Source organism: Anticarsia gemmatalis, chromosome 29 (genome assembly GCF_050436995.1).
Source record: "Anticarsia gemmatalis isolate Benzon Research Colony breed Stoneville strain chromosome 29, ilAntGemm2 primary, whole genome shotgun sequence".
Taxonomy (NCBI): Eukaryota; Metazoa; Arthropoda; class Insecta; order Lepidoptera; family Erebidae; genus Anticarsia; species Anticarsia gemmatalis.
In genome coordinates, this window is record NC_134773.1 from 308,299 (window position 1) to 324,589 (window position 16,291).

The 16,291-nt window shown below is 38.1% G+C and overlaps 1 protein-coding gene across 1 annotated transcript; it reads left to right on the forward strand.

Annotated features, from left to right (window-relative positions):
• Nucleotides 1-21: 21 nt before the first annotated feature.
• On the forward strand, nucleotides 22-14,895 carry CCT7 (chaperonin containing TCP1 subunit 7). The gene is made up of 13 exons (XM_076132993.1): nucleotides 22-137; nucleotides 1,623-1,721; nucleotides 2,320-2,481; nucleotides 3,354-3,429; nucleotides 4,161-4,272; nucleotides 4,817-4,950; nucleotides 7,317-7,492; nucleotides 8,555-8,709; nucleotides 9,643-9,812; nucleotides 11,115-11,249; nucleotides 11,957-12,145; nucleotides 13,272-13,396; nucleotides 13,799-14,895. The coding sequence occupies exons 1-13, from the start codon at nucleotides 135-137 to the stop codon at nucleotides 13,889-13,891; spliced, it is 1,629 nt and encodes a 542-aa protein (XP_075989108.1). The 5' UTR covers nucleotides 22-134; the 3' UTR covers nucleotides 13,892-14,895.
• Nucleotides 14,896-16,291: the final 1,396 nt, after the last annotated feature.

Consider the following 16,291-nt stretch of genomic DNA (forward strand, 5'->3'; position numbering starts at 1 on the left):
TATTATTATTATTATTATTATAAGTATTAATTACCCTGATGTTGGGGTATAAGATGAATATAGCAACATACTGAGTCATCTGTCACAGCTTGTCAAAGTCATTCGTTTTATTTGTGGAAAAGAATTTAGTCAAAATGGTAATTTAATTTTAATTTTTCGCTATAATCTTTTACTTTTCCTTGTTTTTAGTATCACAGTTTTGTAGAGAAATGTGTAAATAATCTAACCGCAGCGATATTTTATGTGACTTCAGTGTAATTTCCAGTGAAAAAAGTGTTTATAAATACAAAGGGTTATATTTCGGGATATGTTCAGTTTTTCGTAAATAATAGCTTTAAAACTTGTTATAAAGTGCTGAAATGGGTATGAGAGACTCTTAATTTCATAATACTCGTAATAAAATGGAATACAGTCAGTTATTTACAGTAATTATTGATAAATCGGCGTTTTGTATGCGATCTTCATTTGTCTATGAACAATGATATCGGGGCTCAGTCTGTTCACATGACTTAGATTCTAGCCTATAAATTATCATCAAAACATCTATTTGGCTATGAAAATGTACTTACCGCTTCGTAAAGTTGTTGATAAATATAAGAATTGCAGGAGTAATACCGAGTTTTATACTTTTTAACGTAATTTTAATTTCGGCTATGTATTGCATCAATTTGGTACCGAAATAATTACTTTGAGACTCCGTTTTACGTTAAAGTTTCGTTTTAATGAATTAAAACTACTTTTTACAGTAGTATTTACACAGAAAAGTAGGTACTAATTTTGATTACAAATTTATAAAGAAAATAATGACTTCTTCTCAATCCTTTGCAAAAACACCGATAATTTTTACTTGAAAGTACAGTATCTCATTAGAAATATTTGAAGTCAGGCAGTTATTTGTGATCTAAGTAGCTGTCCCATAGTTTACAAGCTGTATAAATATGAAAACACATAATTTATTTATTTATTTTGTAAACCAATGATTATAAACTAACGGATCCAATTTCTGAATGGCTGTGTGGATCTATTTATTAGTTATGAGGTTTACTCTGATCTTAAGTATATTATTAAGTACTTTATAATCCATATTCATTAATTCATATTTTATTGTAGTGACCTCTTTTGATGTAGAAAATAGGCAATTAAATTTAGTTTGTTATTTTAAACTTTTAGCTGGACATCAAAGTTATCTGAATCTCTACTATACTTCCTATATGGTTAAAAATATATTTAATGTGTCATTGGTATTGATTATTTGGCATTGTTGCAAAAGCAAGTCAGCTAATATTACACTGAACCTACTTTCACTTGTTGAGATACCTTTTATTAATTTTTTGTGTAATAATAATAATTATTAGTCTCCTGCTAAGCAAGAGATGTCTTTGAAGCAGTGAAACACGTTCACAGCTGCTCAGTGGATTTTAGTGGCACCTAGTTGTTACATTACTAAACACACAGATGCATCGGGGGCAGTGAATGTGTTTAACACTGATTCTGACCATTCATTGATTGCCTTACTATTTCTATTCTTCTAATTCTGTAAATTTGTTTTCATCATGAGCTGTAAACTATCTGGTCCAAACTGTGGATATTCAAAATACTACATGTTTTGTGATATGTTTCAGCAACCACAAATCTTAGTGCTGAAGGAGGGGACGGACCAGTCCCAGGGCAAGCCGCAGCTCATCTCCAACATCAATGCCTGCCAGCTTGTTGTAGATGCTGTGAGTATCAATTATGGTTTAAACAGTCCTATAGCCAGCTATGTGTGCTTTACTAAATTACTTCATTAAGTAACTAACATCCAACATTTTGCTATAACAATATTTTCCTAACTGAAATTATTCCTAACTGCAACCTGCTAATGATGCATTTTGATAAGTGTTCAAGTTTATGCACAATACATAAGTTCCCTAGTGCAGGCCTCTCATAGCCTGACTGGACGTCTTAACCGACACGATCAGTGAGAGCTCAGACCCAAGACTGACGAATATTGGTGCGACTAGCAAAATTTTTTTTTACCCGTTACTGTCCCTCTGCAGGGCAAGGGTCTCCTCTGCTGGAGGCTGGAGTGCACCACGCCAGCTAAGTGCGGATTGGGGACTTTGCATGTCCTCAATAAATGTATAAACTAATTTTAGGCATGCAAGGTTTCCTCAGGATGTTTTTCTTCACCGTTAGAACAAGTAATAATTATTTATAATACACACCTAACTTCGAAAAGTCATTGGTGTGTTACCCTTGAATCGAACTTGCGACCACTTGCGTGAGAGGTGCCAACTTATACTCATAATTATTACTGACCTTATATTTGTACTCCAGGTGCGCACAACCCTCGGCCCCCGCGGCATGGACAAGCTGATCGTGGACCACAGCGGCAAGGCGGTCATCTCCAACGATGGAGCCACCATCATGAAGCTGCTGGACATTGTGCACCCTGCTGCCAAGACCTTGGTCGACATCGCCAAGTCACAGGATGCTGAGGTATGGAATATTACTCTATAGTAGACCCCCTTCCCAGTTAGCAGGCCAGTTATAAAAACATTAGATAAATAGTATGTTTTTCAAGAATTATACCAACCCTGTGGGACATGGAATAAGGTCCAAAAATAAAGGTAGCCTTGATTTTGGTAATGTGCCCAGTATCCAGTCTGTCATGTGTATACAACAATAACAGTAATCAGCTTTTGGGTTTCAATCAAATTCATCCTAGGTTGGTCAAAATCAAAATCAAAATCAAATCATTTATTCATTTAGGTCAAATATTGACACTTATGATAGTCGTTACAATTACTGAATCTACCACTAGCTCGGAAAGGGGGTAGAGCCTTATGAGAAGAGCTAGCGAGAAACTCACGGCCACTCTTTTCAATCGCCAAAAGTTTTACAATGTGGTTGATACAATAATTGATCATGCGAGGAGCTGCCAACAATCAGCGATATAGACTAAACGTCAATTAAGTTAAATTAATATAGCTAGGTTATTTATTAGTCTCTGATCATACCGTATGTTGGGAGTATTTTACGGCATTTCTAATGTATAGTTTGAATATTTTCAAAATTCATTGTTTGGTAATATGCCTGGTATATAGGCTTCCCTACATGTGAAATATGAGTGTACATTACGCACTTTTCTATGTCTTTATTATTTTATTTTATATACAAGTACATGTTTGTAAGTCAATGATTATAAACAAACGGATCCAATTACTGAAGTCCTATGTGGATCATTGATAGTAGAAATGAGACTTACGAAAATATACTAACAATATATTAGTACCTACCTGTGTACTGTGCATATATACACACACTAATTGTTCACAAAGGTTTAGCTATAATTACTATTATTATTTCAGGTAGGAGACGGCACCACATCTGTCGTCATCCTGGCTGGAGAACTCCTCAAAAGACTGAAGCCTTTTGTCGAAGAAGGTATGGAAATTATTATGATTAACTTAATGACTTAAGGAGGGTAAACAAAAAATCATTTATGTAACTCGTAAATAATGTTAATATTAATATTATTACAGACTGAAAAATTCTATTTGGCACTCATTATATTAGTCTTTTTATAGTAAAACGAATAATATTTGTCATTTCGTAAAGATTAGTTAATCAGGCAGGCTGATCAGACGATGATGATGACTCGTTAACTACCCATTTGAAAAACATCGTTTTTTTTAGAGCAAGTAAGTCAATGATTATAAACAAACGGATCCAATTTCTGAATGACTGTGTTGATCTTTGATAGTAGATATGAGACTAATATATAATTACTAGTACCTATTTACTTTGAGAGTAAAGCATACATAAATACAGTAGACGTATACGCGGAGTGCGTGTGACGGAGACGGAAGCACGTCGTTGTTACGTCTCCCTCACACGCACTCCGCGTATACGTCTATTGTATTTATATTCCGTCTTCTGCAGCGACTTGTTTCTATATTCAGACTCATAAAGCTAAAAAACGCGTACAATAAAAAAAAACCATAACTAAATTTTTAATAATATATACTAAAACCAAAATTTTAACAGATTTATAACAATAGGTTACTTAAATTTTTAAACTCTCCCACTGCTGCAAGGATCTTTTCCCAAACAAGGGAGGGGCCACCATGCTGGTTAAATTAAAAACACTATATAGAACTAATTCTTTGTTCCAGGAGTGCACCCTCGCATCATAGTCCGCGCTGTCCGCACTGCGTCCAAACTAGCCGTGGACAGAGTTAAAGAACTGGCTGTTAAGATCGACAATAAGTCACCCGAGGAACAGAGGTGAGTACTTTTATAAGAGCTATCAAATTATTATTTAATAGTATACGGGAATTAACGCGAACACGCATTTTACATTGAAATGCCTAACGTTTCGGCGCAGGTTGCACTTGCCGTGTTTGTAGGCTGATTACAGCAGCGATGAATGATAGAATCAATATTACGAATGACTTGTATCGTAGGGACTTTAACAAACATACAAACAATAGGCTCGCCACCTTATTACATGGGTCTAACATTGTTGATGATGAAACATGTGTCTATTATATTAGGTCGGGGAAAAAGTCTTTTCCCATTATAGTATGTATGAACTTGTAATAAAATCTCTTTGGCTTCAAGAATCACAATTGAGTACACGGTTCATTAGGTTTCTTTCAGTGAGCTCGTGAGGTACCCAAATATCGAGTTTTTTTGTGTAGAGAAAAGATTTTATTATAAGTTTATACATACTATAATGCGAAAATACTTTATTCCCGACCTACTACCTACAAAACCCTTACCCAATAGTGGGAGTAGTAACAAGTACTTATCTACCTTTTCTCTCCAGGGACCTCCTCCGCAAGTGCGCGGCCACAGCCATGTCTTCCAAGCTCATCAACCAGCAGAAGGATCACTTCTCCAAAGTGGTGGTTGATGCTGTACTGTCTCTCGATGCACCTCTCCTGCCATTGGACATGATTGGTAAGTTCTGCTCTTGGCTTATGTAAATATTTAGTAGACTAAAAGCCAGTTTCATAACCAGTTGCGCTTTATGGTCGGCAAACGATAAATGGTTTAAGCAACCATTGGCGCGGTCTTTTCATAGATGGGTGACCGCATTAGTATCCACTGGGCGTCTCCGTGCTTCATAGGACATGTAAAAAGTCGGTCCCGGTTGTTGTCTATTAAGATAATACTATAGACGTTAAGTCATGTCAAAAGCCTTTGAAGCTATCTTGAACAAATTTGACACTAGATTGACCAATAACCATATGATAAAATAAAATAAAAAAGTAGTAGAAAATTATATAAAAACGGTCACAATTCTGCCTGATAGATATTATTAAATAGTAATACTGGGCTTCAGTGGCGAAGGCTCCATACAACTCGATTCCTACCGGCTTCCCTTTCTGGAAAGACTTAATATTAGTGTTAAATTAATTGTTTACTTTTGCCTAATAATACACAATTAATTAATAATAAACAATATTTAAAGCGAAATCTTTAACTAGAATCAATAATCTAATCGAAACAGTACGAAAACGCCTACCCTTCAAAAATTACGCTCCGCTAAAAACGCAACGTGAAGTAATAATAATGAAATAAACCGTAGGCGCTGATCGGGAATCGCGTACAATAAAAACTATGGCGGCGATGTCGCTTACGACCTTTTGGATCGCGCTTTACACCGCGCTGCATAGTGGCGAGCAAGCCGGAGGAAGAGCGGGTTGCCTCGCGCTACAGCGCTCGCGCCGCCCCGCGCCGCGGCGGACGCATGTTCTTACGCATGTTTCTGTCGCGGCGCGAGCCGCGTGCAAGAGCGAGATGACGAACATTGTTCACCAGTTTGACTGAGATTTACATTAGGTTATGTTTGTTTACTGTTTTTTCGCGCGCTCTATAACAAATTAGAATATTTGTGTTTATTACAACATTATTCCTTATTAAATGTTTGTGCATAACTGTGAACGTATCAGTGTATTAAAGAGTAATTGTTTTGCATGTTTCTATTCGAGTAAATTTTCATTTTGTCAGATTTATAGGTTAAACTCATTTCTATTAAAGTGTTCTGCGTTTATCCATAATGTGTTTGATATTTTATTGTTGATGAATTCATTCTAAATTGCTTGTATAATATGTTATTAAACAACCAGTGCGAGACAATCATCAATCGTTCGATATACGTTATCTTAAATATGTGCTGTTGTGTTACCTACGTGTCTACACTGAAGACAGAGTAACTTAATGCAAAACAAGCATGATTAGGTAGCATGGTGAGTACTGTAAGTAGGTACCTATGTATTATTAGACTGTAGAGAGAGAAATAAGAGACTGTAGTCGAATGTAGATAATACTCTCATATTGTTATTATGCAGAATTTTACGTCGATATTCTTACGATGTACATAATATGTAGGTATTATACCTAGACAATGACTAATAGCTCCGGCTTACCTTTTGTAAAAACTGACCCTTCGCCACTGCTGGGCTTAAGTATTTTTATATTGTAGTGCAATTGTTTTGTAAGTCAATGATTATAAACAACGGATCCAATTCCTGAATGACTTGTGTCGACAAACACGTTGTATGAGGCTTACATCAAAACAATTTACAAGTATTTATTTTATTTAGTTAAAGATTAGTTTTTTCTAATAATAGCTAATTTTACTTTTTTTATTATTACATGGAACTAACATTGTCAAAACCTGGGTGTATTTAATACACATCTGTCCACATCTTTGGCAAGAAAAAAAGGATTAATTAGCTGCCCATTTGCTAGTCAGGGGTCTTCTCCCTTAATGGTGGAGGGATTGGGCCTAGAGTTCACTATGCTGACCGATTGTGGGTTGAGGTTCAAGAACAGTTCTAAAGAACTCTCATGCAAGGTTGCATCACGATGTTTTCCTTCACCGTTGGAACAAGTGTATTATTATAGCAAGCAAGCCGTGAGATCCTTGCCGTTTCTTCTCACGAGCAACAGCTTTTCCGAAACGGTGGAAAAAAATATATGACGATTTCAAATACTTGTTTAAGTTTAAGATATAAAGTACTAGCTGACCCGCGCAACTTCGCTAAGAGTCCAATAAGAGAGAACGGGTGAAATTTTTCCCCGTTTTTGTAACATTAGTGGTACTGGTACTCTGCTCCTTTTGGTCGTAGCGTGATGATATATAGCCTATGTCCTTTCTCGGGTATCAAAATAATACCATACCAAATTTCATGCTAATTGGTTCAGTAATTTAGGCGTGATTGAGTGACAGACAGACAGTTACTTTCGCATTTATGTATAATATTAGTATGGATATGGATATTTGACTGTGACATATGTTTATTATTTTATTTGTCTAGGTATCAAGAAGGTGTCTGGCGGTGCACTGGAGGAGTCATTCCTGGTGGCGGGCGTGGCCTTCAAGAAGACCTTCTCGTACGCCGGCTTCGAGATGCAGCCCAAGAGCTACACCAACTGCAAGATCGCGCTGCTCAACATTGAGCTCGAACTCAAAGCTGAGAGGGACAATGCCGAGGTAAGACTCAAAATTTTTCTATTAGAGTAAAATTACTTACCCCCGGTTATAACTTTTAAACTCTCGCGTTGCATGTTTAATGTATAATAGAATACGGGAATTAACGCGAACACGCATTTTACCTTAAGTGTAAGCCTGCGAGTACGGCGAGTGCAACTTGCGCCGAAACGTTAGGTACATTTAGCGGTAGTTTATCTATTCAATAGCGTTAAAACTCATATAAAATTACACTATTGAATAGATAAACTACCGCTAAATGTACTCAGAAACCGGGGGTTAGTAGAGGAGAGGCTTGTATGCAAGGTTTGCGGTACGGAGGTATACAACATACAGAATAACATCAGTGAGCCATAGGCATTTAACAGAATTTAGGACTCACCGTTTCAGAGAAATTGTATTTTAAAGTCGAGCGTTTTTGTACTAGACTAAATTAGCTATTTTTCATGTTTACTTAGTTTTGTTAGTGCATATGACAGGTTATTTCAAAGGGTACACTAAAGAAAGATTACGTGACTTGTTTATAAATCTTTTGCACAAAATATTTTAGAAATTAGCCAATGATTATAATATACGGATCCAATTCCTGAATAATGATGATCCTTACGTATTATGAGGCTGATTTAATTGCACTGTACTAGTTATTGTGACCGTGAGGAAATCGTGACAAAGTAACAACAGCGCGGATCGATCTTTTAGGTTAAACTACACATGCCGAGGATGTTCAGTGGATGGGTAACCATACAAAGTTGCATATAAATGCAAAAAATTCTTCTGTATTTTAGAAGGCAGGTTAAATTGTGGAACCCAGCTGTCATTTTCAAAGATCTATGACAGTCGTTACCAGTAGTCGGAAGCTTAAAAGTCTGACAACCAGTTTCACTTAGTATTGTGTTATAATAAGCTACATAACTGTGTTGTGGAGGTCCGATAGACAGTTGCTCCTTATAAAGTCCTGATATTCAGCTGCATTCTCCGAGACTGGAAGCCGACTCTAACATAGTTGGAAGAAAGACTAGGCTGATGATGTTAAGTATGTTATTGACATGGTGGTCTGTTGTCCAGGTCCGCGTGGACAACGTGAAGGAGTACCAGCGCGTGGTGGACGCGGAGTGGAAGATCCTGTACGACAAGCTGGCGGCGCTGCACGCGTCCGGCGCCAACGTGGTGCTCAGCAAGCTGCCCATAGGGGACGTCGCCACGCAGTACTTCGCCGACCGGTGAGCGACATGACCATTATAGCTCACGACATGACCATATAACTCACACTAGCATCATACCCGCACTTGTGTGAATTAGAAATAATTATCACATGCTCCATCGTGAGGAAACCTTGCATGCCTAAAGTTTGTTGAATACATTTATTGAGGGCATGCAAAGTCCCCAACCCGCACTTGGTCAGCGTGGTGGACTCAAGGCCTAACCCCTCCCTTATTACGGGAGGAGACCCTTGCCCAGCAGTGGGACATTAATGGGTTACATTTATTTGTCTACTAGCGGTCGCCCGCGGCTCCGCCCGCGTGGAGGTCGGTGAAATTTTCCCTGAATTTTGTTTGCTACAAACCTCACGGAGCCCGAGACCTTTCCAACGAATGCAAAACCGTGGCAATCGGTTCGTGCGTTCTGGAGTTATAGCGTCAGGAAGGAAAACCCGACTTATTTTTATATTATAGATTACGCTATTGCTGACACACTTGATATAGCTACTGCTCCTTTGGCGCAGTGGTTAACGCGGTCTGCAATAGCTGTGACTATTTCTCAACAGTAGTCCGGAGTTGATATGTAATTAATATTGTTAATGGTGAAATATGAAATACAATTTTACCTGCATCTTCGAGTATAAAAGGCAGGAAATTATGTATGCATTTGTAAGTCAATGATTATAAACAAACGGATCCAATTTCTGAACGGCTGTGTGGATCACTGATAGTAGATATGAGACTTACTATATCATCGAAAGACCGCGTAGGAGCACATTGTAAATACCGCGGAACAGCAAAACGTGCAGAATTAAAATGTCGACTCTAAGACTAGAGTTTGGAGGCACAATATTTAAATTTTGCGCGATTTGCTGTCATAAATCTATTATATAGTCCTCGCGGACGCAGTCGCAGGCAATAGCTAGTGTTTAAATTCAATAATTCTCTCTGTAGTGACATGTTCTGCGCGGGCCGAGTGCCGGAGGAAGACATGCGTCGCACGCAGCGAGCGTGCGGCGGCGCCGTGCTGTCGTCCGTGCGCGACCTGCAGCGTGATGCACTGGGCAGCTGTGCTGAGTTCACGGAGAGACAGATTGGAGGCGACCGGTACAATATCTTCACTGGTTAGTACTACTTTCATAACTTTCAGTGCCCAAGACATGCTTCTTCTTCTTCTTATCGTATGGTTAGTGGTCAACCTAGTGTCAAAGTTGTTCAAGCCGCCCGAAGGCCTTTGACATGGCTTAACGACTGTTATCTTAGTAGACAACAGCCGGGACCGACTTTTTACGTGTCCTCCGAAGCACGGAGACGCCAAGTTCAAATACCACTATGCGGTCACCCGTCTATATAGTGACCGCGACAAGGGTTGCTTAACCAACAGATCGTTTACCGACCGGTGAGCGCAACTGGCTATGGGCGCCTCAAGACATGCTGACTAGCGTGGTCACTTTAGTCAGGCATTTTAACGAAAAAGCGGAGTCCTATAATGTCTTTACCTTAACTTATCCCTGTTTTAACATCTCCCACGAAATTTATAAAAAAGAAAAATATCCCATACACTGTATATAATAGTACACTTATAGCGTATATATAGCTCTGCAGCTGTGGGAAAGGATTTGGTGAAGTCTGCAGTGTCTCAGGTAGCGATCACATGCCCTAATGTCTCTATTCCATGATGACTGATCTATAGATAGAGAAATCCCTGATTATCATCATCGAGAAACAAAGACACCCTTTCCAAATATTATCCTTAATTCCTTTCCTGTCCTCGCAGGTTATAATAAAGACATGGCTCCGGAAGGTGAGCTCATAACAAGTTTAGTAGAGTATTTATATAATGAAATGTAGTGTAGATTGTAAGTCAATGATTATAAACAAACGGATCCAATTACTGAATGACTGTGTGGATCACTGATAGTAGATATGAGACTTACTATATAAGTGCATTCCAATATTATAAAAGTAGTAGTATCCCTATGTAAAAATCGCTCATTTAGTCCGCCTGGTATAGTTCAAAAAAGGGTAATTTTAAGTCTTTAAAGTATCATATCTCCGAAACGGTGAGCTTCAGACAGCAGTCCAAAACCTAATATGGTTTGTGAAAACGAAATTACGGAAACTATTGAAGTATATATAGATATCAATGATTTGTATCTAACATAAATATTGTTGAAAACATTTGGCGATTAAAAAGAGTGTCCAGGAGTTTGTTGGCAGCTCTTCTCATTGGCCCTACCTTCCGAACTGGCGGTAAATTCACTCTCTGTATCATTGACTATCATAAGTGTCAGCATTTGACCTAAATTAATAAATGATTTGATTTGATATTACACATACTATGAATTTATTTACTAATAAATTTAACCCATTAATGTCCCACTGCTGAGCAAGCGTCTACTAATGTATTCATATAATGTTTCCAGGCTGTCCGGCTGCTAAGACGTGCACTCTGATCCTGCGCGGTGGAGCGGAGCAGTTCCTGGAGGAGACCGAGCGCTCCCTTCACGACGCCATCATGATCGTGAGGAGGACCATCAAGAACGACGCTGTGGTCGCCGGTATGTATACAATACTATCTATAATACTGTCCCACGGATGGGCAAAGGCTCTACCAATGAAGAAAGGAATAGCCTTTAAGTTAACCAAGCAACCAGCAAAGGTGCTAATATACCTTCAAATAACTCTCAGGCATGTCAGATTGGTAGGTTTTAATGAAACTGGCCGCCGTACTTTAATGGCACAGGAGAATATTATTAATTTTTACACTGGTTTTTTTTGTACTTGGGCTGCCTGTGTACTGCTTTTTAGGGTTCCGTACCCAAAGTATGAAAACGGGATCTATTATAAAGACATAATATGACTAAGACTTCGCTGTCTGTCTGTCAGCAGGCTGTATCTCATGAACTGTGATAGTAAAACAGTTGACATTTACACAGATCATGTATTTCTGTTTGGCAGCTTCAATAAGTAATTAATACTAAAAACTTTAATAAAATTGATATAAGAAGTAGCTCCCATATAACAAATAAATATTTATCAGTAGTATTTCATTTGACAAAGTGCCCCGTATATGACAATACTCTCGCCCTCTATTACATAGTACTAATATTGAAATAGTTAAAACATAGATTTATTTCATACACCTCTGCCTAAACCTTTGATAATAATAAATGTGACATTATGTATGTATGTTTCTCTTACATTTGCTGTCATTATAACTAGCAGATAAAATATCTGACATTAACTTAACTGTATTACTCTCCAGGTGGCGGCGCCATCGACATGGAGATCTCGAAGCACCTCCGCGAATACGCCAAGGGCATCGCGGGCAAGGAGCAGCTGCTGATCGCGGCCGTGGCGCGCGGGTTCGAGGCCGTGCCGCGACAGCTGTGCGACAACGCTGGCTTCGACGCAACCAACCTGCTCAACAAGTTGAGGAATAAACATCACAATGGTAAGATTTATTTCTTTCCCTTTGTCAGGAATTCGAGGCGCCAGTTGCGCTCACCGGTCGGTAAACAATCTATAGGTTAAGCAAACCTTGGCGCGGTCATTCAATAGATGGGTGACCACATAGTGGTATTTGAACGGGCGTCTCCGTGCTTCGGAGGGCACGTAAAAAGTCGGTCCCGGTTGTTGTCAATACGATAACAGTCGTTAAGCCACGTCAAAGGCCTTAGGGCGGCTTGAACAACTTTGACACTAGGTTGACCACTAACCATACGGCAAGAAGAAGACAAGAAGGAATTGAACCTGGGACCACGTAATCAACAATAGCATGCACCACCGGCCATACCTTGCTATATCGTGGCTCGGATTCGGCTACCGAGTAAGGTCATAGCATCTTCTCTTAGATAATTTTATTAGTGTATAAAAGAAATAAGGACGTTTGTAAAGATAGTACTAAGTGGGAATCTGGTTCTGTCTACCCTTATTGTTTTTTATAAATTATGTATATATTTAGTAGTTATAAAATGCATTAAAGAAGTCAATGATTATAAACAAACGGATCCAATTACTGAACAATTGTGTGGATCACTGATAGTAGAAATGAGACTTCTTTATTGTCTTATGAAAATGAAGAATGCAACTCGTTCTTACTAGCTTCATAGGGCAAAATAAAATTAAAAAATGCTCGTTGGCGCAATGGCACTGTGTTGACACCATTATTCTTGACTAAAGAACAGCCCTAAAGCCCGGTTTCCATCGCGAGCGGTACGGACCAATTAATAACTTTGTTAATTGTTACACTCGCAAGCACAAACTGCATACTTGTAAGTTCACCAAAATGGAATTTCAAAGTATGTTGTTTGAGCACGGCAGCTAGAGCTGAGCCACAATCTATCATGAGGACACGTGGCGTGGCGTTACTGTATATGCCCAGTGACACAATGGAGAGTCCCACATAACCGTCCACCCAGAGTGCAGATGTATGCTTAAAGTATTAACCACGTAAAAAAAGGAGCTAGTACAGAGTCTTGATAGCATTCTTCGCTTAGACGTTTTCATGGTCAATATCCTTCCACTATCGCACATGTATTGTTGCAAATGTTATAATAAGTCTAATATTATAATTCCAGGTGAGGTGTGGTACGGCATCGACATTCAGAAGGAGGACATCGGCGACAACTACGCGTCGTGCGTGTGGGAGCCCGCCATTGTTAAAGTTAACGCCATCACCGCTGCCTGCGAGGCCGCTGCACAGGTACATATAAAACTTTACTTTTCCATTCTTGTCCGCATGGAATTTCACCAAAAACTGCGCGTTTGTCGCAGTGGTTAACGTGGTCACCTCGCCGCAATAACCGTAGCGCCGCGTGTGGTTCCTGTCACACCCGGGATTAATATTTGTGTGATGAGCACGAGTATCTGTTCTGAGCCTACTTGTTAATATATCAGAATAAGAAAGTATGTGTAGACAACTGATAAGTGCAGTTGTCTTTTTACCAGTACACACTCTGCTTAGTTTGTAATCAGATGACCGTGTGTGAGTTCTCCCAAATTTATTTATGAATTATTATGTAATTGAGAGTGTATCTGTGTACTGTACACAACACACTATAAACTAACTACACATTTGGCTATACATGTTATGTTATTGTTTCAGATCCTCTCCGTAGACGAGACCATCAAAAACGTGAAGGGTGGTGACGCGATGCCGGTCGCGGGTAGAGGCATGGGCAGGCCGAGGATGGGCTAAACTTCACACTAATAATAATATAACTGGGCATATTAATATTTTGTATAATACTTCCAAATATCTGGCAGACGCCATAAAAAATTATACATACATAAAACCACGCCTTTTTCATAAGGGTAGGCAGAGACCAGGGAACGCTATTTCGGACGATTCTCTCAAAATTTCCTTGCTATATTCATATCCATACATGTTGTCATTCAGGACCGCTGGTTATGAGTTGAAATGTGTGAGGTAGCTTTCAAATAATAGAAGCATCACATTGAGTCCATTTAGTGAAAAGTTACATAGTAACAAAATAAAACTGACGAATTGAAAATATCCACACTTTAGTCGGTTAAAAATATCCAGTTGGATTTAAACATTTTCGTATTGTCACAAATGGACATAATTTTAATATGCCTAGTTAAAATTTCACTATTACTCTGATCGCCTTACTGGGACGTTGCAGTCAATACCAAATTTTAGTTTTGATATCTGTCAGTCTTGTAATACCAACATTTTAATGACTAATGTGATTGTTCTTGTATAATATAAGTTAAATATGCGTTATTTAACTTTGTATGTCTAAATATAGTAACCAGCCTTCCAACTATGTTGTAGTCAGCATCCAGTCTCACCGGATGCAGCTGAATATCAGTATTTTACATGGAGCGACTGTCTATCAGACCTCCACAATACAGTTACCTGGGTTATAACACGATAATCTTCGGTAAGAGTGGTCAAGCTTCTGACTACTGTTATTGACTGTCAAAGATCTTTGAAAATAACAGCTGGGATTTTCAATTTAACGTACCCTCCGAAACACGAAGGAACTCGATATGTATATTTTCTACAGGCACGTAAAGTTAATTAGCGCGTATTTTAAGTCATTTAACATGAACAAAGAAAGTATATTTTAGTATATTGCTAGCATATGGCTGTCGTCCCCTCACGCTTAGCACTAAGTTATTATAGTATTAACTAATAATAATTATATATAATTGTATTAAATATATACAATACTATTCTGTTGTTTTATTATCCACTAGATTTCCGCCCGCGGCTTTGCCTACTTGTAATTTCGGCCATTTGAAGTTGGATTTTGGATTTTGGTGGATTGGAATGTTTATAGCAAATGTCAATTTTTTACGCTCAGTAGTTTCGACTGTACTTTATCCATCAGTCAGTCAGTAACGGAAGAGCTTTGTATGTATTGAATGATTGCTGGATATTTCAAAAATAATGTTTTTCAAGACCATTTTCGCGACAAATTTTTGTATCTCTTAACTGCATTTTAGACAGTTTTAGTAGCGCCGTTTGTAGTGAGTTGGATTATTTTGATACCTCTTAGGTATAATAAGTCAACTAAAATTATAGTAATAAAAAAAAAATAATAGGATCGTGGTTTAGCATGTACGTTTATATTGTGTCCGTCAAAATGGCGGGTGGAAAGTCATGAAATCGAATGAAACGTGCTCTATTATTTTGTAGTGTTTTGGTAGTATTTAGTAGCTAAGCAAAAATATTTAGTAGTATTACCAATACGATATGAAACGAAAAACAAAATCCGCCGCCAAGCTGATGTCTGGTTGGCGGGTGGTAATTGAACGGCGTGAAATGCTTTACATTTTTATATGTCAGATTTTAGTAGTCTATTGGTAGGTAAATAAAATAACATTAATCTTATCTACGTGCTAATAGTTTACAAATTAAAGGCATCACACACACTACATCGAGTACGCCTACGCATATTATCACAGCAATGTTACTTACGAGTGTCATTGTTATTAGTCTGGAGGAGTATTTTTTATAATCATTGCTGTGATAATATGCGTAGGCGTACTCGATGTAGTGTGTGTGATGCCTTTAATTTGTAAACTATTAGCACGTAGATAAGATTAATGTTATTTTATTTACCTACCAATAGACTACTAAAATCTGACATATAAAAATGTAAAGCATTTCACGCCGTTCAATTACCACCCGCCAACCAGACATCAGCTTGGCGGCGGATTTTGTTTTTCGTTTCATATCGTATTGGTAATACTACTAAATATTTTTGCTTAGCTACTAAATACTACCAAAACACTACAAAATAATAGAGCACGTTTCATTCGATTTCATGACTTTCCACCCGCCATTTTGACGGACACGATTATATTAATAATTAAATGCTGAAGATGACTCAGTATACTTATATGAGGTATTGATTTGTTCTGAGCCTGATAGTAAATGTATCTTTATTAATATGTATTCAGTAATCTGTATAAGTATTATCAATTGTCATTTACGCTACAGAGAAAGCAAGTTTTCTTATTATTCCTGTAAGTTGTTAACTTCTAATGTATCGAATATTCTCAATAGCAGAAACCATGCAAATTAAACAAGCATATTATTTGGTCAAGGCGAAACATCTATTGT

Bases quoted from the DNA above. Each gene is read 5' to 3' on its own strand.
- CCT7 (XM_076132993.1), top strand. The intron at 4,951-7,316 runs GTAAGTTCTGCT...TTATTTGTCTAG, and splicing joins CCTGCCATTGGACATGATTG to GTATCAAGAAGGTGTCTGGC. The intron at 12,146-13,271 runs GTAAGATTTATT...TTATAATTCCAG, and splicing joins GAGGAATAAACATCACAATG to GTGAGGTGTGGTACGGCATC.